Genomic DNA, 26515 nt, shown 5'->3' with positions numbered 1-26515 from the left:
GCCATTTGCAAAAATGTAGCCACCCTGTCAATTATATCAGGATCCTGATTAGAAAGAAAAAACAATATCTTATGGTTATCAGAAAAAACATTCCATTTGGTTGGGAGTGCATTAAGGACACCAGCCTGAAAGGCATCATGTATAGGGCTGTATAGGAAGACATGATGTATAGTTTCTATACAGCCTTGTTTACATGGGCAATGCCTACATGTATATGGAATGATGGCTGAAGGTAAAATATTAAACCTGGCAAGCATGAAGATCCTGCATTCCTGTGGGTTGACCAAATAATAAAAATAAGGAGCAAACTTATCAGGGAGTGGTGTAATTCCTAAGAGGAGTGGAGAACAGGTTTTCCTAGCTGTTTCCTTTAGAGTTTGACACAATATCTAGAATCATAGAATCATAGAGTTGGAAGGGACCTCCTGGGTCATCTAGTCCAACCCTCTGCACTATGCAGGACACTCACAACCCTATCGCTCATCCACCTTAACCTGCCACCCCCTCGAACCTTCATAGAATCAGCCTCTCCATCAGATGACTACCCAGCCTCAATTTAAAAATGTCCAAAGATGGAGAACCCACCACCTCCCAAGGAAGCCTGTTCCACTGAGAAACCACTCTGTCAGGAACTTCTTCTGGATGATTGGACAGAATTTCTTTTGAATTAATTTTTGGAAAACCCTGTATTTGTATGAATTATCGACTGAGAAGAGTCATATCGACAGCCACTGCCGATGATTTGTTGCGAATCCTTCAAGCAACAAATAAATTGAAGCAGAAGACTTTGGACAACAACCCTGACAGGAATTGTTTAGTATACTTTAAGGCCCAGGGGTAGTCAAGCTGTGGTCCTCCAGATGTCCACGGACTACAATTCCCATGAGCCCCTGCCAGCAAATGCTGGCAGGGGCTCCTGGGAATTGTAGTCCATGGACATCTGGAGGACCACAGCTTGACTACCCCTGCTTTATGCCATTATTTGCGTAGGTGTTCCAATATCTCTGTGCAATCCCCTTTTTTTCCTGCTAGTTAGTTAGATTTATTCATGCCTTATATTTATATTTCTTGTATAGCTGCCTAGGCAAGCGGGGGGCGGGTCCCGCGGGGGGCGCTGAGAAGGGTGCCGTTTCCCTGGCGCCCATCCAGGGGGCGAAACAGCCCCGCGACTCGGAACCTTCGAGCGGCGAGGCCAGGAAGGCCGGCGAGGCAGAGGGCGCATGCGCCCCGTCCTCCTCCCTCCCCGACGGAAGCGGCGGCCTTTAACCCGGAAGCGGAGCCTCTCTGAGGAGGGGGCGAGCGAGAAGACGGGACGGCGGCGGGAGAACGGAGGCGCGAGGGCGGCCGCCTGCTTGCTGCGAGCCCCGTCCCGACCTGCGCGGCTTCTCCTTCTCCGGCCCGCCATGGGGACCAGCCGCAGCTGAAGGGACCCCTCGACCAGCCTCCGCGGCCTTGAGCAAGGAGGAAACGGCGCTTCCTTCCCCAGGCCCCGGCCCTCGAGTGGCGGCCCACCTGGGCTTCTCCGCCTCTGGCCCAGGCCGGGTCTCTTGGCCGGGGGGAATGTGGCTGGCTGGGTAGATTTCAGAGGAGGCAGCAAGGCTTTGACAGCTGGGGAATTTAGGCTCAGGGCTCCTAGGGGCTGAAGGAGGCTTGGGTGGGTGGGGTTGCCTCCAGGCAAAGCAAAAGGGGCACGGTGTGTTTGCAGGGGCACGCGGGAGAAAAGAAGGACGGAGGATTTAGGGAGATCAAGCCGGTGCTGCGTAGTATAAGCCTAGGGGGGAGTCGCTTTTTTTTGCCCCTGCTAGACTAGGAGGCGTCGTTTTAGGATCATGTGGCGGATTTCGCACCCAGGTTAAGGGGCCGCTTTGCAGTTGACAGAAAGAAGGGCCTGGCAGTGGGAAAGGAGGGAAGGGATGCAAGTCTTGGGCAGAAGCAGGCAGATGTGCAGAACTGGCCTTGCTTGTGGGGCAGCAGGACTTCTTTGAGGGGAAGGGGCAGGGGTAGGCACAGGGGCATCTTGGACTTCCAGATAACGGGCTTCTTCAGATTGTTTTGTGTGTGGATGGAAACCGGCCGCAACAGGTTGGTGTAGCTTCAGGTGAGTAACAGAGCTCATCTGACATCAGCTGTGAAGTCTTTCTGGCTCCCCGTCTCTCGTTGGCGTGGTTTCCTGTCAAGCGTCTCTGATGCCAGAACAAGGTCCCAGAATGAACGGTTTCTCTCTGGGCGAGCTATGTTGGCTTTTTTGTTGCCCGCCGTGCCCCAGCCGCATAGCTGCCAAGCTGGCTTTTCTGCCCCCAGAGCCCACGTACACTGTGATGCAGCCAGAACAGCAGGAAGCTGCGACTGCTGCGGCCGGGACACCAACAGGGAGTTGCAGCCTGCACTTGACTGAGCGAGCAGACTGGCAGTATTCCCAAAGGGAGCTGGATGCCGTGGAGGTCTTCTTCTCACGCACAGCCCGAGATAACAGACTGGGATGCATGTTTGTGCGTTGTGCTCCTTCCAGCCGGTATACGCTGCTTTTCTCCCATGGCAACGCTGTGGATCTGGGCCAGATGTGCAGCTTCTACATTGGCCTCGGCTCTCGTATCAACTGCAATGTTTTCTCCTATGACTACTCTGGTTATGGAGTGAGCACTGGTAAACCATCGGAAAAGAACCTTTATGCAGACATCGACGCGGCTTGGCAGGCCCTCCGAACAAGGTAAAGGGATCCTCTTGGATTGTCTGCTTATTTTTTATGTTTGCAGTGATTCAGACACTGAGGCCAGGATACAGGGGACTGTAAAGCTAGTTATATGCATCAAAGGGAGTTCGTGTGTTCTCTTCCTCCCCTCAGCTGCATGGCAAAATGGCTTGTGTTTTATTACTGTGGTTTTTAATTGTAAGCCACCCCAAGTGGCATAGAAATATTCTAAATAAATAATTTCCTTGGTAATGAACAGCCTTGGGGGTGAGGGTCCATTTCAAAGATGGGGAAAGTTCAGAATCTCAATAGGTATCTTAGAGCAGGGGTAGTCAACCTGCGGTCCTCCAGATGTCCATGGACTACAATTCCCATGAGTCCCTGCCAGCGTTTGCTGGCAGGGGCTCATGGGAATTGTAGGCCATGAACATCTGGAGGACCACAGGTTGACTACCCCTGTCTTAGTGTCTGTCATTGTTTCCTAAAGTAGGTCTTTGGATTCTGGTGGTCTGTTATGGCAAGGCAAAAACAAGAGATGAAGTAACAATGTAGGGTAAGGGGAAAACAGCTCAAGTTGCGCTTAACTTTTGTGTATAAAGAGTCACACATCATTGTTTCTGCGTGTCGTTGAACATTCTCTCATTACTCCATAGGTTTAGCTCTGCAGACAGTATTTGCACCTTGAGGGCTATTTCACTGTCATTGCACAGTGACAATGATTGGCAACTGGGTTTTTCCATCCACACAGGAAAATCCAGTGGTGAATGATTGCTGTAACACAAATATCACAAAATATCCAAGAAGTGTGGATGCATCCATATGACAGCACACTAAGATGGGTGGTGTTGCCCAGGGTATGATATGCCTACCAGGTTTGCCCTACCCTCAGCTCTTCAATGGTGCGACACTGCTTCCGTGTGAAGCTGCATCAGGATTGGAGCTGATGCCTTCAACGTTTCAGAGCTTGTCATCTAATTGTTGAATGAAAAGGGAGGAGTCTTCATATGACATTCCTCAGCTTCTGATCTGTGTTTAAGGGGTTCAAAGTCAAAATACATTTTATTGACGTATTTCAAGCACGGAAATTTATGGCCTTTGCAGGGCTTGTGAGGCCTTGCATGGACTTTGGTTTTGGCCCTTCACCTAGTGTGATTTGGGTTATGCGTGCCAAAGACTGAGTGCAGCTTATATACCAGTATCTGGTTTGAAGCTACTGTTCAGTAGATCTGTCTTTCACTAGCCACAAGTTGGTCCAGACTGAAAGGCATTAATGAAGCTGTCCCGCCCCCCCCACACACACACAGTTCAACACTGTGTTGACCATGCATTTGCAACTGGAGATAATGTCAGTGATGTCTTGTTGATTTTATTTAATTCTAGATGGAAACATTAGACATTTTCAGTTTGTTTGTTTTCTGATTCTCCAGTGATGATGATAGTGTGTGTTTTTCTTTAACATCAAAGCTTGGAGTGGGAGGCAGCTTGGTGTAGTGGTTAGAAGCGCTGACTTTTAATCTGGTGAACTGGGTTTGATTCCCTGCTTCTCCCCCACATCCAGCAGCTGGATGACCTTGGGCTTGCTACAGAACTGATAAAGCTGCTCTGACCAAGCAATAATATCAGGGCTCTCTCATACTCACCCACCTCACAGGGTGTCTGTTATGGGGAGAAGAAAGGCAAGGCAATTGTAAGCCGCTTTGAAACTCCTTCTGGTAGAGAAAAGTAGCATATAAGAACCAACTCTTCTTCTTACTCAAACCATGAAGTCCCATCTCCATCAAGGTGGGATGCTCTAAGACCCTTTGCTGCATATAGAAATGCAGACAAATGGTTCTTCACTTCTTTCAAACTTCCTCCAGAAAATAATTGTAGATGTGTGTTTCTAGTGTTTTTTTAAGGGCACATGGAGTTGAATATCGCTTATTGATTCTTGTGTGTTTATATTTTTAATGTTCTACTGTCTTCCTATTCCACATTGAAGAATCTTAAGAAAGAGCCTGGAAATCTCTTCCACTGATCCCTGATCCGCTGGAATGCACCTGCAGTGGCCTCAGATATGTTCCCCCCATTGTCTGTGCTTGGCGAACACCAAGGAGCATTAAACACCTGGGTGTGCGCTATTTTTACCGTGCTCATTCTTGGAACTATACACCCAGGGCACTTTAAATTTTCCTCCTTTCCACTCCTACTGCAATCATTCTCTCATTGTGCCAGAGGGCTTGCTTTGCAGGGTTCCTTGAAATTTGATGGAAATTCATTGGGACAAATCACAAGAATGCAGAGTGGTTGAATTCTGAACAGAACTGGTGGAGTCCAGTAATAAGAGAACACGAATTCTTCTATTCCACTTACTTTGCTTCCCACTCTCAGCTGCTGCTGTAATATATTAGCTCCCTTACATAGACAACACCTTAATAATGGACAGTGTACACTTTCCATGAATTGGCTCCCTACTTGATTGAAGATGTGGACACTAAAATAGCTTGCCTTGACCAGGTCCTGCTTTAGACAATTTAGAGGCTTCCATTTATTTTATCTGGTCCCTTGGTCTACATATGTGGATAATTTACATAGTATCCATTGTATATTATTATGGTTTCTGTCTATGTAAAAAGAACTAACATATTACAAAATTAATGGCACATTTCTTGTCTGCTGTACTTATGTGCATGACAGGCCATTAATAAAGGTGGCAGTGCTGAAACAAAGTTGGTCAGTGGCATTAAGACATTCATGCTTTAGGCTGCTTAGGGCTGATGCTGCGTTGAGCAGGGGGTTGGACTGGATGGCCTGTGTGGCCCCTTCCAACTCTATGATTCTGTGATTCTATGAATATATATATAGGATCTGATTTTATCTGCGGCTATACATAGAGCTTTTGAGTGTTTATTTTAGTTGTATTATTAATAAATACTGGTATTTTTATAATTGCATTTTAGAAACTTTTTGGTGCACCTGTAATAAGCCTACAGTAAATTCTTTTTTTTGGTTAATCTTTTTGGTTCATGGGCAAAAGCAGCCTCGGTTGCTCCCCTCTCTGAGTTCATCCTTTGGGAGGCATCCCCTCTCTCTGCAGAGCAGGACGCATGTGGGGTGGGGCAAGGGTGGGGATCTTCAAATTAGCTCTTCTGGTGCCCACTGCCAACTTAGACAGGAACAGTTACTGCAGTTGCTGGGACCAGGACTACTGTGCATAGAAAGGTCTCCTTAAGGAAAGGTCTCTTCTTAGAATCATAGAATAATAGAGTTGGAAAGGACCTCCTGCATAATGCAGGACACTCACAACCCTATCGCTCATACACTGTAAGTGGCTGCCCCCTTGAACCTTAACAGAATCAGCCTCTCCGTCAGCTGGCTATTCAGCCTCTGTTTAAAAATCTCCAAAGATGCAGAACCCACCACCTCCCGAGGAAGCCTGTTCCACTGAGAAACCACTCTGACTGTCAGGAACTTCTTCCGGATGTTTAGACGGAATTTCTTTTGAATTAATTTCATCCCATTGATTCTGGTCTGTCCTTCTGGGGCAACAGAACACAACTCTGCTCCATCCTCTATATGGCACCCTTTTAAATAATTGAAGATGATTATCAGATTCCCTCTCAGTTGTCTTCTCTCCAGGCTAAACAGACTAAGCCCCCCCAACCTTTCTTTATATGTCTTGGTCTCCAAACCCCTCACCATCTTTGTTGCCTTCCTCTGGACATGCTCCAGTTTGTCTACATGCCTCTTCAACTGGGGTGTCCAAAACTGAACACAGTACTCAAAGTGAGGCCGAACCAGAGCAGAGTAAAGCAGTACCATCACCTCCCGTGATCTGGATGCGATACTCCGTTTGATACAGCCCAAAATCCCATTTGCCTTTTTAGCCTCTCGGTCACACTGCTGACTCATGTTCAATGTATGGTCTACTAAGACTCCTAGATCCTTTTCGCACACGCTACTGCCAAGACAAGTCTCCCCCATCTTATATTGTTGTATTTGGGTTTTCTATTTAAATGCTGAACTTTATATTTGTCCCTATTGAACTTCATTTTATTCAGTTTAGCCCACTTCTCAAACCTATCATGGTCATCCTGCATTCTGATTCTGTCTTCTGTTGTGTTTGCTACCTCTCCCAGTTTAGTATCATCTGCAAATTTAATAAGTATCGCCTGTAAACCGTCATCCAAATCATTTATAAGTATGTTGAACAGGCCCCAGGACAGATTCCGAGGGCACTCCACTTGTCAGTCTTCTCCAATAATGCTTAACCATTAACAAGTACTCTTTGGGTATGATATTTCATCAGTTATCATCATAATCAGAATTAGGATCCATGCCGCATTTCACCAACTTGGAACCTTATCAAAAGCTTTACTGAAATCCAGATAAACTGCGGCCACAGCATTCCCCTGATCCAGCAAGGTAATCACTTTCTCGAAAAAAGAGATAAGGTTGGTCTGACATGACTTGTTCTTGTGAAACCCGTGCTGAGTCTTAGAAATCACAGCTCTCTGTTCCAGCTGCTTAAGGACTGACTGACTGATGATTTGTCCCAAAGGTTTGCCAGCTACAGATGTCAAGCTGACAGGTCAGTAGTTATGGTTGCCAGCATCCAAGTGAGGCATAATACCCACACCAAACCACTAGCTAGTACAGATTGCATTTAAGCGTACAAGGAGCTTTACTACTAGTTCCATATATATAACAGAAGTCATGGTGGGGACAGCTCACCTCTTAAAGCAGTGGCTGCTGGGAGTGGGTGCAGAATCTGGAGGACACCAGGCCTTGTGCCCACTCTTCCCCCCTCCCCCGTAGGCTCCCCCTACTGAGCAGTATCTGCTTTGGATGGGGGCAGTTAAAGACCCCAGCAAACAGCTGAGCCTGTGGACCAGCTGCTTGGTGTGTCTGTCTTCCCTGTCCTCTAATTGAGGCTGAGGAAAAGGCCTTGCCTCAGAGAGTGGTGTATGGGAAGCAGTTAATGACCCTGCCAAACAACGGAGCTTCTAGTTCAGTTGCTTGTTGGCCTCTTTCTTTTCCTCACAGTACTTTGAGAGAGTCCTCTCTTCAGCCTCAAGGGCAGCATTTAAAGACCTGCCAAGCAGCTGAGTCTCTGGGACAGCTGCTTAGAAGGCTCTTTCTTCTCCCAGACTCACAGCTTCTCCCCACAGCTTCAGAGGGGTGTGCAGGGAGCTTTGGGTAGCCCTTACCAACAACAGTTTTGTACAGCCCATTGTAGCTTTTTGCACAGTGAACAGTTTGCACAGCCAGTTGGGTGACCTTGGGCTCACCCCATCACTGATAAAGCTGTTCTGACTGAGCAGTGATATCAGGGCTCTCTCAGCCTCACCTACCCCACAGGGTGTCTGTTGTGGGGAGAGGAAAGGGAAGACGATTGTAAGCTGCTTTGAGACTCCTTCAGGTAGAGAAAAGCGGCATATAAGAACAAACTCTTCTTCTTCTTCTTCAGTAATCTCAGGGCTCTCTCAGCCTCACCCACCTCACAGGGTGTCTGTTGTGGGGAGAGGAAAGGGAAGGTGACTGTAAGCCGCTTTGAGACTCCTTCAAGTAGAGAAAAGCGGCATATAAGAACCAACTCTTCTTCTTCTTCAGTAATATCAGGGCTCTCTCAGCCTCACCCACCTCACAGGGTGTCTGTTGTAGGGAGAGGAAAGGGAAGGCGATTGTAAGCCACTTTGAGACTCCTTCTGGTAGAGAAAAGCGGCATATAAGAACCAACTCTTCTTCTAAAATTGCTAATAAGATATTTTGGAGTTCTGAAGTTTTTTGCTCTCCACACAATTTTAACATAGCTGAAATTTTTTTCTCACTAAAACTCTCATATCCAGCATGCCTCGTTTGTTTTGAAATGCAGAGTAGCTGAAATACGTTGCATAATTGAGCATGAATGTGTTTCTAGTTTGGAATAAATTGCTTAATATACTAAGGTTCCTCAGAACACTTTAACAGAACTCTCTCCCTTATTGTGGAGCATTCTGTGGATTGTGCCTTCTGAGATTATGATCTTTTATGTCTTGTTTGAAGCTTGTATCCATTTTTCAATCAGTGAAAATGTTTTGGGTGCAGGTCCATGTTCTTACCAATAGGTTTCTGTTTGTCCATGTCTCAATTCTGTCCTTTAAGGTTGTGCTAGAAGATGATTTTGGGGGCATAAATATGAATACCACATGGTCTGTGTGCTTGTACTTCACGTACTACGTTCAGAGTAGTTCATTAGGAGCAGTAAAAGGCAATCATATTATCTGGGGCTCCATAATTGTAATAAGCGTTATGGTAGTGATGACAGCTGCAAAAATATAGGCCAGTTCACAGCTGAATTAGTGAGGGAAAGAAGCTTTGAGAAAATTGATTTTTTTTTTAAAAAATGGGAGGATTTCAAAGTCTAGGCTTATAGGTAGTGATGAACTTTGCACAGGGCAAAACACTTTTTCAGTGATCTGAGGATTCCTGTTGTTAGTTGCTGAACTCTGTCTCAGTTTAACTCGGGCATTTCCCCAGGTGTTCTATGGTCTTTCCTGGAAGTTCAGAGGACCAGTGATGTCCCTGGGGCCCACTTCCTCTGTCTGGGAGCCAGGCAGCAAACCCTTTCTCCCTTTTTTGCCACAGAGAAACCTACCTGCATACCCCCATCCCTCCCTTCATTTGGTGTCACTGTTGCCAGTCCCTTCTCAGGCTGTCCCACTCCTGTCCCCATGTGCAGAACTGCCATTGCACTGTACTCTGGAGGGCAGAAAGGCCCAGTGGGTGATGCGGTGGGACGCGAAGCAGCAGTGGCTTTGAGCAGCCATGAGAAGCTGACAAGGGGGCCTTTTGGATGGGCATGTTTAGTTTATTTCACTTATTGCCCGCCACTCCCTTACGGCTCGTGTCGGTTTATAATAGCTGGGTCAAACCCCAATTAAAACCCCAATACAATTAAACAGCTCACAAAAGATACACGGCGGAAAAAATAATATCCTCAAAACTCGGTTATCCCAGTATCACAAAAAGGACTGGGAGAGAGAAGGGTGCAGAAGTTACTAGCAACCATCACATCCTGGAAGGGGGGCCATATAGATCACCCTGTTTATACTGACCTCAACTGGTGAAAGAGCTCCGTTTTACAGGCCCTGTGGAATGCCGGACGCTCCTGCTGGGCCTGCAGCTCTTCAGGGAGTTCATTCCACCAGGTAGGGGCCAGGACTGAAATGGCCCTGGTCTTGGTCGAGGCCAGACGGACCTCCCTGGGGCCGGGAATAACCAACAGATTAGTACCCACAGAGCATAAGGCCCCATGGCGGTCCCTCAGGTATGCGGAGGGCCTTAAAGGTTAAAACCAAACCCCTGAACCAGATCCAGGTAGCAATCAGTTACCAATGCAGCTGCCTCAGCACCTGCTGGATATGGGCCCTCCAAGATGTAACTGGGAGGACCCTAGCAGCTGCATTTTGGACTTGCTGTAGTTTCCGGATCAAGCTGTAGTTTCTGGTCATCCAGCCAGGCCCGCGTAGAGTGAGTTACAGAAATCTGTTCTGGAGGTGACCGTCGCATGGATCCCAGTGGCCAGGTGTTCGGAGGACAGATAGGGCGCTAGTAGCCAAGCCCGGTGCAGATGGAAAAACACCTGGCTAGCTACCTTGTTCACCTGTGCCTCTAAAGTCAGAGAGGCACCAATGGTCACCCCTAAATTCCTAGCCTGGGGCGTGATGGTAAGTTGAGCACCTGCTAGGCTGGGTAAACATGCTTCCTGATCTGTCCCCCTCCTGCCCAGCCACAGGACCTCTGTCTTAGAGCGGTTGACTTTCAGACGACTCTGCTCCACCCATTCAGCCACGGGGGTCAGGCCTGCAGGTGCTTGAGGGATGGAAAAAGTGGGCTACTGTCCCATGGGGATATTTGAATACTGCTAGCTTCCCTTCCCCCATGGAAAAATGGAGCCTTGTTCTCCTTCCCTTCAGCACAAGGACGAGGGGAGTCAGAAATAGCTCGGCCAGGAAAGCATGCTGTGGAACAGGGGTAGTCAAGCTGTGGTCCTCCAGATGTCCATGGACTACAATTCCCATGAGCCCCTGCCAGCAAACGCTGGCAGGGGCTCATGGGAATTGTAGTCCATGGACATCTGGAGGACCACAGCTTGACTACCCCTGCTGTGGAGCACTTGCATGGAATTAAGGCCTGCAGACTCAGTGGACTCACCGAGGCATCCACTAAATTACCCCCTTCTAAACTCACTGGCCTTAGAAAGGTGTGAGTGTTTAAAATTGTGCTGTTAGTTTTGAGACCATATGACCCATTCAGAGATTGGGCTTATTTACGGATAGTTTGTATTTCTCTAAAATTATCCATCACTTCTGCCGTTTTCATACCTTTATGTTATTGGTTATATTATGTTACGAGCCTCTTGTGGCGCAGGGTGGTAAGGCAGCAGACATGCTGTCTGAAGCTCTGCCCATGAGGCTGGGAGTTCGATCCCAGCAGCTGGCTCAAGGTCGACACAGCCTTCCATCCTTCCGAGGTCGGTAAAATGAGTACCCAGCTTGCTGGGGGGTAAACAGTAATGACTGGGGAAGGCACTGGCAAACCACCCCATATTGAGTCTGCCATGAAAACGCTGGAGGGCGTCACCCCAAGGGTCAGACATGACCCAGTGCTTGCACAGGGGATACCTTTACCTTTATGTTATTGGTAGTTCTACTTTGGGTGGGGGGGAAGCAGTATTGTTTTTGTTAGGTAATACTTTTATGTTTGGGTGCTAACGCTCACACTTTTCTATAAATGGTTCTGTTTGTGCTAGAATGTTAACTTGCATTACTTAAAAATTCTATGATGCAGGTTTCTTTGGGGGACTGAGGAGTGGCATCACTTCCAGTCACACGTAGCCTTGTCATTTCGACAATCCATAAAGCTGCAAGAGATCCACGTGCTTGTTTTGTTCCTCAGATATTGGGAAGTTTGTATCTAGGCAACCTGGAAGTCCAGCAGATTGCTGGGGTGGATGGCTTGGTGATCACTGCATCCGGTTTCAAATTCCTAAATAACTCCTAGGATCATAATTCCAAATGGCGGCCAAGCTAACTTTAGAGTGCTGTGTTTTCTGAGGACAGCTTAAACAGTCGGTGCATTTCAGGGGGACATGCTGTAAATAATTCTACCTCTCACAGGTGGCTGTCAGTTGCTTAAAAATGAACAGGTGGTCTTGGAATCGGATATGACAGCCACTCCAGAAATGGCTATGACTGAATGCAGTTTGTGCATATAAAAGCTTATGTTGATTGGCAGGGGGAGAGACTGTAGAGATTTATTCCTAATCATATCATACAACTTGTCACTTAACAAGTCAGACAGAGGTGTTAATTTGCCACGGCCATCCTGCTGTTTGACAGTAAACTAAATCTGGCCAAATTCCCTTTTTTTGTGTGCTGCTGAGAACTGCAAAATTAGGTGATTGATTGATATTTCGGTTTATAACCTGCCACTTCCACGGCGTGGCTCATGGTGTGTAACAATAATTGAACCCACATAAAATCTCCTGAAACAATATTAAAAAACCCACTATAAAACTACTCACGATATCTCGTGTGGCTACATTTAGCTTATAGGGGATTTTCTGCTTACAAGTCTGAGTCATGTGGAACAAAGCACTGGTCAGACCGCACTTGGAGTACTGTGTGCAGTTTTGGAGGCCTCACTTCAAGAAGGACGTGGATAAAATTGAAAGGGTACAGAGGAGAGCGACGAGGATGATCTGGGGCCAAGGGACCAAGCCCCATGAAGATAGGTTGAGGGACGGGAATGTTCAGCCTGGAGAAAAGGAGGTTGAGAGGGGACATGATAGCCCTCTTTAAGTATTTGAAAGGTTGTCACTTGGAGGAGGGCAGGATGCTGTTTCCGTTGGCTGCAGAGGAAAGGACGTGCAGTAATGGGTTTAAACTACAAGTACAACAATCTAGGTTAGATATCAGGGAAAAAATTTTCACAGTCAGAGTAGTTCAGCAGTGGAATAGGCTGCCTAAGGAGGTGGTGAGCTCCCCCTCCCTGGCAGTCTTCAAGCGAAGGTTGGATACACACTTTTCTTGGATGCTTTAGGATGCTTAGGGCTGATCCTGAGTTGAGCAGGGGGTTGGACTAGATGGCCTGTATGGCCCCTTCCAACTCTTATGATTCTATGATTCTATGAAAGCATAGCCTTGATGGGCAAAATGGACAAATCTGTTTTGAGAAACATCTTTGCGTTTTTGAAAACATGGTGTGCTATGTCCCCTAAAAACAGGGATGAGGGTTGTTCCATGGTTGATATTGGGAACGTATTTTCTTTTTCATATGAATTTTGTCCACATGTCCAGTAAAAAGAAAGTGTACAATGACATGTAGTTCAGCTCCAGTGAATTAATAATTTGTTAGTTTGTGAAAGGAGTCTTCAGTGCCCTGCAAACTCTGCTTGTTTGCCATAAATAACCTTTTTGATCTCGTAGCTTTCCTTTGCAGCAGAGCGGCTTAATTAAATGCAGCCAACTCAGTGAAACTAACTTTACTGCATGCTTCGTGGTTTCCTAAGCGAAGCCAACGGTATACCAAACAAACGGTGTTTATCACCTCACTTTGCTTCTATAAATGCTGTTGCTTAGCAGAAGTAGCATGGTGTGATAGTGATTAAAATAAGCGCACTACAAAACCTTGGGAAGCAGAAGAAGAAGAGTTGGTTCTCATATGCCACTTTTCTCTACCTGAAGGAGGCTCAAAGTGGCTTCCAATCGCCTTCCCTTTCCTCTCCCCACAACAGACACCCTGTGAGGTGGGTGAGGCTGAGAGAGCCCTGATATTACTGAAGAAGAAGAAGAGTTGGTTCTTATATGCTGCTTTTCTCTACCCGAAGGAGTCTCAAAGCGGCGTACATTCACCTTCCCTTTCCTCTCCCCACAACAGACCCCCTGTGAGGGAGGTGAGGCTGAGAAAGCCCTGATATCACTGCTTGGTCAGAACAGTTTTATCAGTGCTGTGGCGATCCCAAGGTCACCCAGCTGGCTGCATGTGGGGGAGCGCGGAATCAAACCTGGCATGCAGTCCGCACTCCTAACTACACCAAGCTAGTTCTCATTTAGAGAACTGTTACTGGAATGACCCTCAATGTATCAGTTTTTGTTGAAGGGGGTGGAATGGCATTTTTGTCAGAAAGTGACCAAAACAGAAGCAATTAGAAACTCATTCTTAGCTAGACTAAATTTTTAACATTTTCCCTAATTGCTTAACGTGCTTTGGACAAGACCCCTATAAAGTAGACCACTGTTCCTCGTATCATCCAAGAGTTCTGCAACAGAGTAGTCCAGCCTTTTTCAACCTTTTGACCATGGGGTAGCTCCTGAAATAATTGTTCAGGCTTTGAGGAGCCCTGGAAGTGATGTCAGCTGACCATTCCACACCCCCCCCAGCCACACCCCTGGAAGTGACATCACTACCCACACCCTTAGTCCTCCTTTTGCTCCCTCCCCCTGCTCTGCCTTATATAGGGCGGAAACACGAGCAGGAGCTGAGAAGACAGACCAGACCACGCAACTTCCAATCTCCCAGTACCCCCAGGGGTCCATGGATCCTTGGTTGGGAATCCCTGGAGTAACCCCTCTGAGGCTTCTGTCTGAGCTTTGCTGCTTGCAGCAACTTCCTTTTGAATTGCTGCCATGGTCTGATTCTGTTTTGGTGATCTTTGCGTATCTGCTGTTTCATCATTCCCCCATGGTAAAATCAGAGTCCACCTTTAAGACCAGAGTCCACCTTTAAGACCAACAAAGATTTATTCAAGTTGTAAGCTTTCGAGTTCAAGCTCAGACCAACACGGCTACCCATTTCTGCCACTCACCTAGCTAGCTTTAAAAGGTACTCTGTGTATACTGCGCAGAGCTCTGCAAGAGTCCAGTGGAAGAAGGTATGAGCACACTCTGCCATGGTATACTTATTTTTCTGAGGCCAGTGAAGAAGAAACTCCTTTGTAAGCACTCGTTCTGTCAGAGTTTCCCTGGGTAGCAGACTAGACAGGTTTCTGGTGCCTTGGGGGGGGGGTCTCAGCTCAGCAGGTTGCTTGTGGCTTCGCCGTGGATGTTTTTACTTTTCAAACATGCAAGTAAATCTTTAGCTGCTCAAACCATATCCTTCATTCCTCTGTGCTTGGAAAGGGCTGCCATTGTGGTTGTCCCCAGCTCTGAGTTAACTTCCTAAATATGCAAGCTAGTATAACCATGTATGTTGTGCTAACCGTTATTAAGCAAATAAGTAAGGCTCAAAAACAGTGTGCCAAGTTCCATTTGGATGGAGGACAGAGGACGGTCAGCGTCCTCGCTTACTGGCTTTGTGCAGCATGGAGCCTGCAGATTTATGCTATGTTTTCATTGCATAAAGCAGCTTGCTTAGTCATACTGATTTTTTTTGCTCCTGGTTGATCTGCCACAGTAGGCTTTTTCAGTTTTTGTTCCAAGTCTGATTGTGGTTGCCCTCTGTCTCGGAGCACTTCCAGCTTTCTGCTGAGCTGACACCTCCGTGTGCTGCTGTTAATCAGTCCCTGTGCTTGTGCTTCATCTTGGGGGACTAGTCTCGATCATGAAATCTGTACATCCACTCTTCATTTTCTCGTGGCTTCAGGATCAGCAACAGGAGGGCTCTAGATGAGCACAGTTGTAGGATTAGATTTTCAGGCATAAATGGTCTGCAGCTCGCCCAACCCCCTGGAAAAGCCTACTGTCATAACACAAGCTGCTCAAACATTCTGACGTGTATGCTTGATTCCAATTCCATTTTATAGATGTACTAGGGGCAAAGCCCGTTGTAGCCAAGAATACAACGGACGCTAGAGCTTGGGAGTGGGAAGAGGAAGGGGAGGAGTTGTCCAGTCTGTAAGGACATGGGGTTGAATGTGTGTGTTGTGTGGGAGGTTGTGGTGGCGTGGTGGCAAATGAGGGCATGGGTGTGGAGATATATTTAAGGCCTCCCACAGAGGTTGTTGTTGAATTGAAAGACTTGAGGCCTGCTGCACCAGGTTGTTGTGCAGATGAAATAGGAGACAAAAGAACCTCTGCAACAGCATCCAGTTTTGTCTGCAGAATAACGCTGTGCAGCGGCCTCAAATTTGCAGAGAGTTGCAAAGAAGAAAGACACATGGCTTGGCTGTGTCTAACCCCCAGCCAGAGCAGTATTTTAAGTGAGAAGGGCCTTTTCTGTGGCCTCCCTTTCAGCTAACTTTTTGGCAGAAGGGGAAAGTCCCCCTCTTCCCCCCTCAGGCTCCCTTGCCTTTCTTTTGGAAATACCTCCCTCCCCTCAGTCAGGGCCTGTCAGAGGCTCTTTCACAGCAGGCTTGAAGGGAGGGGGAGGGAGGGAGCGCACTCACCAGCCTCCTGCCAGCTCTGTCAGGGTTCAGAGGCAAAGTTACATTTGGACATGACAATTAGGACAGCCTTGGGGTGAAAAGGTCTGGTGCAGCCTCTGTTCTCATCCCCCTTGGCAGCCCTACTGACCTCCTCTCTCTGCGATGATCAGGGGCAGACTGGCAGCGATTTCTCCAGATTGCCCCTGGGTGGGCGGACCCTGTCAGAACTTTGGCTACTCTAGTGATCTGCACCTCCATAGATAAGGAGGCATCAAAGATCACCCCCAAATTCCTGGTGGTCGGCACAGCCACAAGCTGCACCCCATACAGGGAAGGGAGGCGTGGTTTTCCATCAGCCTTAAGGCTTTTCCATCATGAAATTGAAACAATTACACCTATTTTATTGCATCGCAATTTTTATTTCATTTATTTAGTATATTTATGATAATTTATTTATTATGAATATTATATTTATTAAATATTTATTATAAATATTTGTTTATTATAAATATTTATAATGAATAAATATATTTATCGTGATTTATTTCCGCTGACCAGGTTTTCCAGACAACCTGATGGCTTTTAAATAAATTTTTACCTTGATAAGAACTCTTATTTCATTGTCCTTCTTCCAGTGTAGCCCCACAGTGCCTGCACAGGCCAACCATGGACATTTTCTTCCTAGCTTCTAAAGATCCTAAAATGGGCCACCCTGCCCATTGGAGTTGACACGTGTGCAGTTTTTTGTGCCTTGAGTATCACATGATCCACAGATGGGGATGCCCCTCTTCCTCAGTTTCTTTTTCACGACCCTGTCAGCTGGACACTCCTAGCAATCACTCCAGTGTGAAAGGGCTCTTCACCCTTTTCTTGACTTTCCACCTTTCCATTGCTGTTCTATAGTGATTTTTGTTGTTTTAGTCAATTTTCCTACTGGCTTACGGCTCCTGATGGTGGCTCTGGGGGACTGCCTTATTTATGTATTCATGTATTTATCGTTATATACTGCTCTTCCCTGATGGCTCATCAAAATACAATACAATATTGAACACAAATAAAACATCACATATATTGTTGAAAGATTTCAGAGCCAGAAGCAACTGGCTTTTGGAGCTTTCTCATGTTTTGGGGCTGTGTTCTGGTAGTTCTTGCTCCTAACGTGTCATCTGCATCTGGGGCTGGCATCTTCAGAGGTCTGTTATAGCAAGCCCTGCATATGTTATTTCCATGAGAGGCTCACCCTGCCTCCTTAAAAGACTGGTAGCTCTCTAATGGTCCCAATGGGGGGCTGCACTAGAAGACAGCAAATGTCTTTTGTGCAGGCACAAATTCCCTTCTTCCTACCCTGCTGTGAGCTCTCAAAAAAAAAAGATTGGGAAACAACAGCAGTGAGAAGAGAGAACCATGTTTATGAAGTATGAATGTACCTTTTGATGAAGGGCATTTATTCACAATACAATACAATACCTTTATTGGCATAAAGCAGATTAGGAGGCTATACAAAGATAGTCAAGATACATCAGGCAGTTTAAGTTTAAAAACTGAGGACAGAAATTTAGCCATAATAAACCAAGGCCTGGATTTTCACCTTTAAATATTGGCTAAAACTGCATTTTAGGGTTCGATCAGATAGCCTATTGGCCTGTTTACTGAGAGACTCTTTTAAATTTAAATGGTTCTCTACCATCCTGACTACACTCCCAACAAATTGGCATTGACTACGATTACATCCTATCTCTGAATGAACCTTCCATTATGTGCATTTATTCAAAAGGGTGAGAATTTGCAGCAGCATAGGGGAATTGAGGGAGGGCGCAGCTTGCTCAGGCTGCAAAAAAACATGCACACGCTGGCTCTGATGGCTGCCCCCATTTTCGGAGCTTTGGAAGCTGGGGAGAAAAGGTCTGTGGTTGCCCTGGGAAGGCCCTGTACCAGTGTGTGTCTGCAGAGAAGATGTCGATGATCAACAATGTAAAGAAAGCAACTAAGTTTTCTTATACTATCGTGAAGTTTTATTATATAGCCATCAAGTTGCAGGGGGTCGTGACTAGAGTGCAGAGCAGTTAGAAAATCAGTGAAATTGATAAGTCCTATTTCCAGAATGCACTAACTGTAAGCGTCCAAAGTCATGTTTAGAGAATAAATTTCTGTGTCCATCTCTTGCCCAAGTGTGATTTTCTTTTTAAAGTAACAACTGCTGTTTTCTTCCCACATTGCTTTTGCAGATATGGTGTCAGTCCCGAGAATATAATTCTATATGGACAGAGTATAGGGACAGTTCCCACTGTGGACCTGGCGTCCCGCTATGAGTGCGCAGCTGTGATCCTTCATTCACCATTGATGTCTGGCTTACGGGTAGCTTTTCCCGACACTAGGAAAACATACTGCTTTGATGCCTTCCCCAGGTATGTGCAGAATTTGCTCAAAGGGAATTATGGTGCATTTGTAATAGATTCATATCTGTTTTTTTTTTTAAGCCAAAGCAGACCATGAATATACTTATTTAACCAAGCCTAGCTGGTGACTTTGTGTGTGCATATACATCGAACTAAATAACTAGGGACACTTCTGTCATTCTTCGGTATCTTCCTTCTTTAAATGCGATCCAAAAGTACAGTGGTAACTTTTAAAGGGAGAGTCCATAGCTAGTGTCGGTGCAAACTTAAATGGACTCTGGGGAACGGTAGAGGACAGGAAGGCCTGGAGGATCATTGTCCATGAGGTCGCGATGAGTTGGACATGACTTCGCACCTAACAACAAAAACAACAACAACCATAACTAGTAGTAGATGACACATTTTGCACACAGAAAGTCCCAAGTCTCTACCGCTTCTAATAAAAAGAATTTCAAGTAGTACAGCTTCTGAGACTTTGGAAATCCACTACTACTTAGAGCAGTGGTAGTCAACCTGTGGTCCTCCAGATGTCCATGGACTACAATTCCCATGAGCCCCTGCCAGTGTGTGCTGGCAGGGGCTCATGGGAATTGTAGACCATGAACATCTGGAGGACCACAGGTTGACTACCCCTGACTTAGAGGATTAGAGGACAACTAGATGAGCCACTGGTCTGGCTTGGTATATAAGGCCGCTTCCAGTGCAGTATTGTGTTTCATATGCTATTAAACTTGAACTTGGATCTTCTTGAATCTGGATATGATGGTGAGTTCTGCAGATCAAAGAGCTTCAGTGTTCCCTGCATAGTTTGCTTTGGTTTTGTTCTTTTAAAGAGACAGCCTCTTAAAATATCGCTGCCCATTAAACAGTAGGGGAAATAGCATCTTAAAAACAATGGGGAAATAATTGGATAACGTCCAATACTGCAAAAGCTTTAAAAACTCCACCTATTTAGAGAGCACGGATGAAAACTCCCAGGAGTTACAAGCTATGTGGATTTGATTATTAAAATGGACAGCATTGCCACTGCTTTGAAGCTTCTGTCCTTCCTCTGGCGGTCTGTTTAGTTTATATTCGCCCGCAACTTTGGAAGTGTGGCGATAATTGGCTTGCTGTGTGAATGGCGCCAGTGGGTGACAAGCGGGATTCTTAAAGTGGCTGCTGGATAAGTGTTAATGTCTGCTCTTTGTGCTTTAGGATGCTTAGGGCAGATCCTGCGTTGAGCAGGGGGTTGGACTAGATGGCCTGTATGGCCCCTTCCAACTCTATGATTCTAGGATTCTAGGATGCTTTGGGCTGATCCTGCGTTGAGTAGGGGGTTGGACTAGATGGCCTGCATGGCCCCTTCCAACTCTATGATTCTAGTATTCTAGGATGCTTAGGGCTGATCCTGCGTTGAGCAGGGGGTTGGACTAGATGGCCTGTATGGCCCCTTCCAACTCTATGATTCTAGGATTCTAGGATGCTTTGGGCTGATCCTGCGTTGAGTAGGGGGTTGGACTAGATGGCCTGCATGGCCCCTTCCAACTCTATGATTCTAGGATTCTAGGATGCTTAGGGCTGATCCTGCGTTGAGCAGGGGGTTGGACTAGATGGCCTGTATGGCCCCTTCCAACTCTATGATTCTAGGATTCTAGGATGCTTTGGGCTGATCCTGCGTTGAGTAGGGGGTTGGACTAGATGGCCTGCATGGCCCCTTCCAACTCTATGATTCTAGGATTCTAGGATGCTTTGGGCTGATCCTGCGTTGAGCAGGGGGTTGGACTAGATGGCCTGTATGGCCCCTTCCAACTCTATGATTCTAGGATTCTAAGACTAGATGGCCTGTATGGCCCCTTCCAACTCTATGATTCTAGGATTCTATGACTAGATGGCCTGTATGGCCCCTTCCAACTCTACGATTCTAGGATTCTATGAAAACTTGGAGATTGGGGCGGCACATCTCATCCGATGTTACTCAGAGTAGTGTAAACTGGGGAAAATCTCTTGAGGGATTTACAGACTCTTGGGGGGGGGCTGAGGTTACATGCCAAAAAGCCTACTTGTCGTATGCATCTTGGCTGGAACTGTTTTCACCATGGTCGTATAGATTTTATTGTTTATAGCCAAAGGCCGTCAGAATTAGGGTTGGGCGCTTCAAGCCTCAGATCAATTTTTGGGTGTTTCAACGCCCAACACGGCTGTTCTCTCCTGATGCAGCCAGCGCAGCACTGGCGGGGGGGAGGCTTGGGTGTCAGCATGCCGGTGGGTGCACACACGCAGGTGCAGAGCTCTGCGCTTGCTTGTGTGTGTCCTCCAACGCCCATGCCTCCCCTCCCCCCCCCCGGCGTGGTGCTGGCTGCGTTGGGTGTTGAAACACCCAACCCTAATCACAATATATATAATATATACAAAATGTACAGTTAGCTATAAACTAATCAGAGGATTGGCATCCGGTTGATCCGTGCCAGTGTAAAAAAATTGTCCCCATAGAAATCTAGTTCTGAATTTAGTCCTTGATTCCAAATATAGAGGACAGTCCGAAGCCTGATGTGAAAGGCCTTCAACAGCAGGTTCTCCACGAATCTATAAGCAAAGGGCTAAAGGTACCCAAAAGTAACAGCCACAAAGTAAGGCCCATGGCATGGTTGGAAGACACATTTGGGTAAAAGCCATTTGGAGACTTTGTGGTGAGATGGTAACTAAATAATCAGATAATAAACAAAAGGGGGGATTAGATTGTATAATTATGTACGTATTAAATAAGGCATCATTCTTAAAGACCCAGTCCTGTGAGCTGGGCCCTTCTGACTGAGCTCTCAATAAATCGTCTTGAGATGCAGTAACGTGTCCTGGGAGTTGTAAATGTTTGAGTATTCGGTCTGCTGCTTCCCCCCATCTATTCACTAGTTGCTAGCAAAGATGAATGAAATGGCCCAAGTCAAAACATGGAATGAAGCTATCAGGGCAGGGAATGGTGGAATGGGGGCAGTTTAATGTCTCGCTTTGCCGTCTGCTTTCTTCAGAGCTGCTGTTTCTTGCCAGTCGCACAAATTCGCTTTATATGCTAAGCAGAGAAATGCAACCCGTTTCGATCCTTGCACGGATTTCTCTCCCTGTGGGAAGAGAAAACGGTTCACCACAGGTGACCCAGCAATCCTTTGTGCTTACCCGTGTTGGGATTCCATCAGCATGTCGCCAGCGTAGATTTTTCAAGCTGCAGAGCAGCATGGCCCAGAATGCCAAGTAAGGTTCATGTGCTCTTCAAAGGCCGTCTCCACACAAGGCAGAGGGGCTGAGCTGGCAGCGGAATGCCTTCCCAAATACCTTTGCAAGCTACAAATACAGAAAGGGCTGAGTGGGAACGAATGGAACTTAGTATGCAAGAGCTACAGTGGAAGGCTTCCCCACAGCTCCCTGCCAACAGAGGCTGACGGCCCTGGCTTTATATAAAAGACCCATAAATAGCTCCCTTAGACTGTTTATGCACTGGGAACTTCACTGCCCCAGCTCCCGTGCAGGAGTACAAATCGGAAACGGATGAGGTGCACCAGGCCAAATGCTCCCCCGTGTGGGTGCAGGAAGAGGTGGGGCAACCTGCCACGACTAAAACTCCAGCCTGCATCCCAGCATGAAACTTCCAGTGCAGAAACGGTCTTAGTGTGAGCATTGAGCAAGATGTAGATAGCAAGCATTGGGGGTTATTTGCCTTAGATCAGGGGTAGTCAACCTGTGGTCCTCGAGATGTTCATGGACTATGATTCCCATGAGCCTCCTGCCAGCGTTTGCTAGCAGGGGCTCATGGGAATTGTAGTCCATGAACATCCGGAGGACCCCAGTTTGACTACTCCTGCCTTAGATCATCTGCTGACAGTAGAGAGCAGCTAATACCACTCTTTAATATTTATACCCTGCTTTTCAACATCCATGTTCAAAGGGGTTTACAAATCAAACAATCTTTAACCAGCCTAACAGCATAAGAAAGTGAGTCCAGGGGCACCTTTAAGACCAACAAATGTTTTATTCTGAGCATAAGCTTTCATGTGTGGGCACCCTTCCTCAGGCACAATGAAATGGGAATTTACCAATCCTCACATATAGACAGAAGGTGAGGAATAGATTAGTACACAGCATAATGAAGATGTTTAACAGTCTAAGAACAGTTTGGTGCTCAGTCTGGTAGAATAAAACCAGGCTTTTAAGGTAGAATTCTGAATTTTAGGCCATGGGAAATGGGAATTGTAGTCCATGGAGATTTGGAGAGCCACAGTTTGTGGCCACCCCTGCAGTCGTGGTTGGCAGCCAAGGGGCACAGGACAGGTTTGTGGTGCCACTTCATCTTTTTGTTTTGCCCCCGAGTGGCATCATAGAATGACTCCGGTTCTGTGATGGTTTGTTGTCAGCAATAGTTGGGCAATGTCCTGCTGTTCTGTTATTTCTGAATCTCAAGAGCGTGTGTCTGGATTCTGCCCCCCCCCCCAGTACTTTGGAAAAAAACCCCAATATATTTAACGTCTGAACTAACACGGTTGCTTCTGTCTTCCTTCTTTTGTTCACGTCCGCAGCATTGACAAGATTTCTAAGGTCACTTCTCCTGTGTTGGTGATTCACGGCACTGAAGATGAAGTAATAGATTTCTCCCACGGCCTGGCGATGTACGAGCGATGCCCCCGGGCAGTAGAGCCCCTCTGGGTAGAAGGCGCCGGCCATAACGACATAGAGCTTTACGCACAGTATCTAGAGCGGCTAAAACAGTTCATCTCTCACGAACTCCCCAACTCCTGAAGGAACCTAACTTGCTCCTTCTTTTCCTTTTTTTTTTTTCTTTTCTCTCTCTCTCTCTCTTGTTTTTTACCTCAGTTAACTGTGAATGGAAGAACTTAACCATGTTTTTTTGCACATGCATTAACTGGATTAGCTGCAGTAGCTTTGTACTATGAAGAAACGCCCCATCATGTGGGTGAATCCAATCAAATCTGACTTTTTTTTTTATAACAAAACTATTCTGACAGTCACTACTGTAATTCCCAATGCTTTTTTTTTTTAACCCCCATTCCCTCCCAGAAGAGTTGTATTGGTGGAGGGGAAGCTAATGGGATATGAAGATACTAAATCTAGTGCAGGTCACATAGTTTCTCTCCCCCCCCCAGTTTTAAGTCACGTAATTCCTGTAACTTTTTTTGTTTAAATATTCCCACTCTTTTGAAAGTGATGAATGTAGCTGGAATTACAGTCTAAGAACATTCATCATGTAACGTTTTTGGCTGTGCTGTTGTAACTGGAAAGGTTTCTTTTTCTTTTTCTTTTTTTTTTTTGTGGTGATGTTTTCTCGTGATTTTCTTTTTTTTGGGAGGGTATATTACTGACCTTCCTGAGTAAGTTACAATTAACTGACTTCCTAGGGAACACAACTCCTTTCTAAATGGGTCTGAAGCAACCCTCACATCAATTTTCTGGATATTTACAAACAAATATTTTAAAAATGAGTAAAATGGCTAAATCCTTTATACGTTAAAAAAAAAAAAAGAAGTGTAAATTTACTAAATCTGTTATTCAGATAATATTTGCAGCCTGAATAACTGCCGTCTTTGGCATTTCCTTGTGTAAAGCATTCCTTATAGAGGTTTTTAAAAGTACTGTACATAAATGAATTTACATTATGCATAAAACTCTTGATTGATAGTTTAAATTTCAGTCTAGTTACCAATAAATTCTGGTTTGTATATGATTGAATACATTTTGTTACAATGAGTTTTTATTCCCTCGCATTATTTTGCTATCAACAATTTTATAAAGTTTCCGGGACAATTTTAAAGAAAACTTAACACATTTTGTTTCTGATGAATTTATGTAAAACTCATTGAAACTGATCCTGTTGTGGGTTTTTTTTGTTTGTTTGTTTGTTTGGGGAAATTTTATTCTGACACTGGAATCGCACAGAATATGCAAGATACTAAATAATCATTACACTAAGGGGCCGCAAGATTTCCCCCCCCCCAAAAAAAAGCTGACGGTCTTAAATGTACTGTATTGCCTCTGATATAAAAAAGATGGATCGCGATTGATTATGGTTTGTGTATCTGTTGGCAGAATGCAACAGTGGTTGTAATGGAATAAAGGATGCATGGAACAGAGAAAATTGTCCTGAGTTTGGTGTTGTCCCAAGGATGAAACGATACCAGTATGCTGTAAAGCCGTATTCTTGTCCTGAAAGCCGTATTCTTGTCCTGAAAGGATGAAGGAATGGAGAGAGAGCCTTTGAGTCGGACAGAGTGATTGGGCATAGGCTGGGTTTGAGCCTAGGGCTATTCCGTTGGCTGCAGAGGAAAGGATGCGCAGTAATGGGTTTAAACTACAAGTACAACGATATAGGCTAGATATCAGGAAAAAAAATTTCACAGTCAGAGTAGTTCAGCAGTGGAATAGGCTGCCTAAGGAGGTGGTGAGCTCCCCCTCACTGGCAGTCTTCAAGCAAAGGTTGGACGCACACTTTTCTTGGATGCTTTAGGATGCTTTGGGCTGATCCTGCATTGAGCAGGGGGTTGGACTAGATGTGGCCCCTTCCCACTCTATGGTTCTATGATTCTTCTCATGGATGCTTAGGGCTGATCCTGCATTGAGCAGGGGGTTGGACTAGATGGCCTGTGTGGCGCCTTCCAACTCTATGATTCTGTGATTTGTGTCCCAATCTCCCCTTATCATTGCTCATTGCTGGATCCCTTCCTCTGCACCCAGAATGTCCAAGGAATGGCCTCAAAGTTTACTGGCCACTGTTGGGCTGGTCACAGCCTCTCACCACAGTGGCTTCCCTGCCATATTTTGGAGAGCTCTTTCGCATCAGCTGGTCACCTGGGACCTCTGACTGGTTGCAAGCCTATTAACCCTCAACACTGCTGTGAGAAAACAGCCTTTGTGCCTGGGTATGTGCCCCCTGCAGGGAGTAATTGGTAATTATTATTGTTATTTAATTTCCATACTGCCTTCCCAGCAAGCCGGCTCAGGGCAGTGTACGTCAGTTAAGGCGTATAAATAATACAATAAAGTTAGTTAAAGCAAGACTAAAACTGAATTCTAAAACCCATCAGTATATTAAACGATCCTGATGTCAGAAGTCCCAGGGTCAATGGCCTTATTTTTCTGGATCCAGTTGGGGGGCAACTTCAATGTTGGGGGGGGGCTGATAGATTTTATTTCACTGGCCCCAACTAAAAGCCTGGGAGAAGAGCTCTTGTCTTTACCGGCTCTGCAGAACTGCTAGCTCCAACAGGGCCTGGACCGACTCTGCTCTTTCTGGGGTGTAAACAGAGAGACAGCCTCTCAGGTACGCAGGACCTGGACCTTGTATGGCCTTATGGGTAAGTACAATAACTTAAACTTGATCCAGAATTCAACTGGGAGCCTAGTGAAGTTGCTGGAGCACAGGAGGGCCCTTGAAGGTGTTCCTGTAAGGACTCTGTCCACTGAGTTCTGGACCCAGTTGCAAATTCTGGAGCAAAGACAAGGGCAGGACCACACAGAGCGGGTTACAGAAGCTTAGTTTACAGGTGATGGTGGCTAGGCACCCTGGGGCCAAGTAGTTTGGCTTGGCAAAGGTGCAAAAATGCCTTCCATGCTACTTTCGAGATCTGTGCCTCCATAGATAAGGAGGCGTCAAAGATCACATCCAGATTTCTGGCTGAGTGTGCAACTGGAATCTACACCCCGTCCAGGCAGGTTGAGTGTGCTTCCTCGCTCGGTGCTTTCCTACCCAGCCACAAGGCCTCCATCTTTGAAGGGTTGAGCTTCAGACGACTCTGCATGGCCCACCTTGTCACTGCTTCCAGGCAGCTGGCAAAGCTGTCTGGGGGAGAATCTGGGCGGCCATCCATTGGGAGGCAAAGCTGGGTGTCATGGGCATAATAATGGTGGGTAGGCAGTCATAATAGGAAGCTTCGGCGCTATTACTGTCTGCCAAACTCTGAATTCTGTGGAACCTGCATGGAACATCACCATTCCAAATAAATCTGATCATTGCATGGTGGGATAGTCTGGTGAACCGCACCTATCTAGTTGTGACCTACAGTGGTGGTGGAAAATAAATAAAATGGGGCAGCTGATTTATGGTGGCCCTTTAGGGCAGGGGTA

General features: G+C 46.2%; 1 protein-coding gene across 1 annotated transcript; it reads left to right on the top strand.

The window, feature by feature from the left end:
* The first annotated feature begins 1253 nt into the window (after positions 1 to 1253).
* On the top strand, positions 1254 to 24530 carry ABHD17C (abhydrolase domain containing 17C, depalmitoylase). Its single transcript, XM_077317593.1, has 3 exons — positions 1254 to 2707; positions 18242 to 18421; positions 22957 to 24530. The coding sequence occupies exons 1-3, from the start codon at positions 2187 to 2189 to the stop codon at positions 23174 to 23176; spliced, it is 921 nt and encodes a 306-aa protein (XP_077173708.1). The 5' UTR covers positions 1254 to 2186; the 3' UTR covers positions 23177 to 24530.
* Positions 24531 to 26515: the final 1985 nt, after the last annotated feature.

The sequence above is a fragment of the Paroedura picta genome, chromosome 18 (assembly GCF_049243985.1).
Source record: "Paroedura picta isolate Pp20150507F chromosome 18, Ppicta_v3.0, whole genome shotgun sequence".
Classification (NCBI taxonomy): Eukaryota; Metazoa; Chordata; class Lepidosauria; order Squamata; family Gekkonidae; genus Paroedura; species Paroedura picta.
The sequence above is the reverse complement of the archived record's forward strand: the minus strand, read 5'-3'. Positions and strand labels throughout refer to the sequence as shown.

Bases quoted from the DNA above. Each gene is read 5' to 3' on its own strand.
- ABHD17C (XM_077317593.1), top strand. From the start codon at position 2,187: ATGCCAGAACAAGGTCCCAGAATGAACGGTTTCTCTCTGGGCGAGCTA. The intron at 2,708-18,241 runs GTAAAGGGATCC...TTGCTTTTGCAG, and splicing joins TGGCAGGCCCTCCGAACAAG to ATATGGTGTCAGTCCCGAGA. The intron at 18,422-22,956 runs GTATGTGCAGAA...TCACGTCCGCAG, and splicing joins TGCTTTGATGCCTTCCCCAG to CATTGACAAGATTTCTAAGG.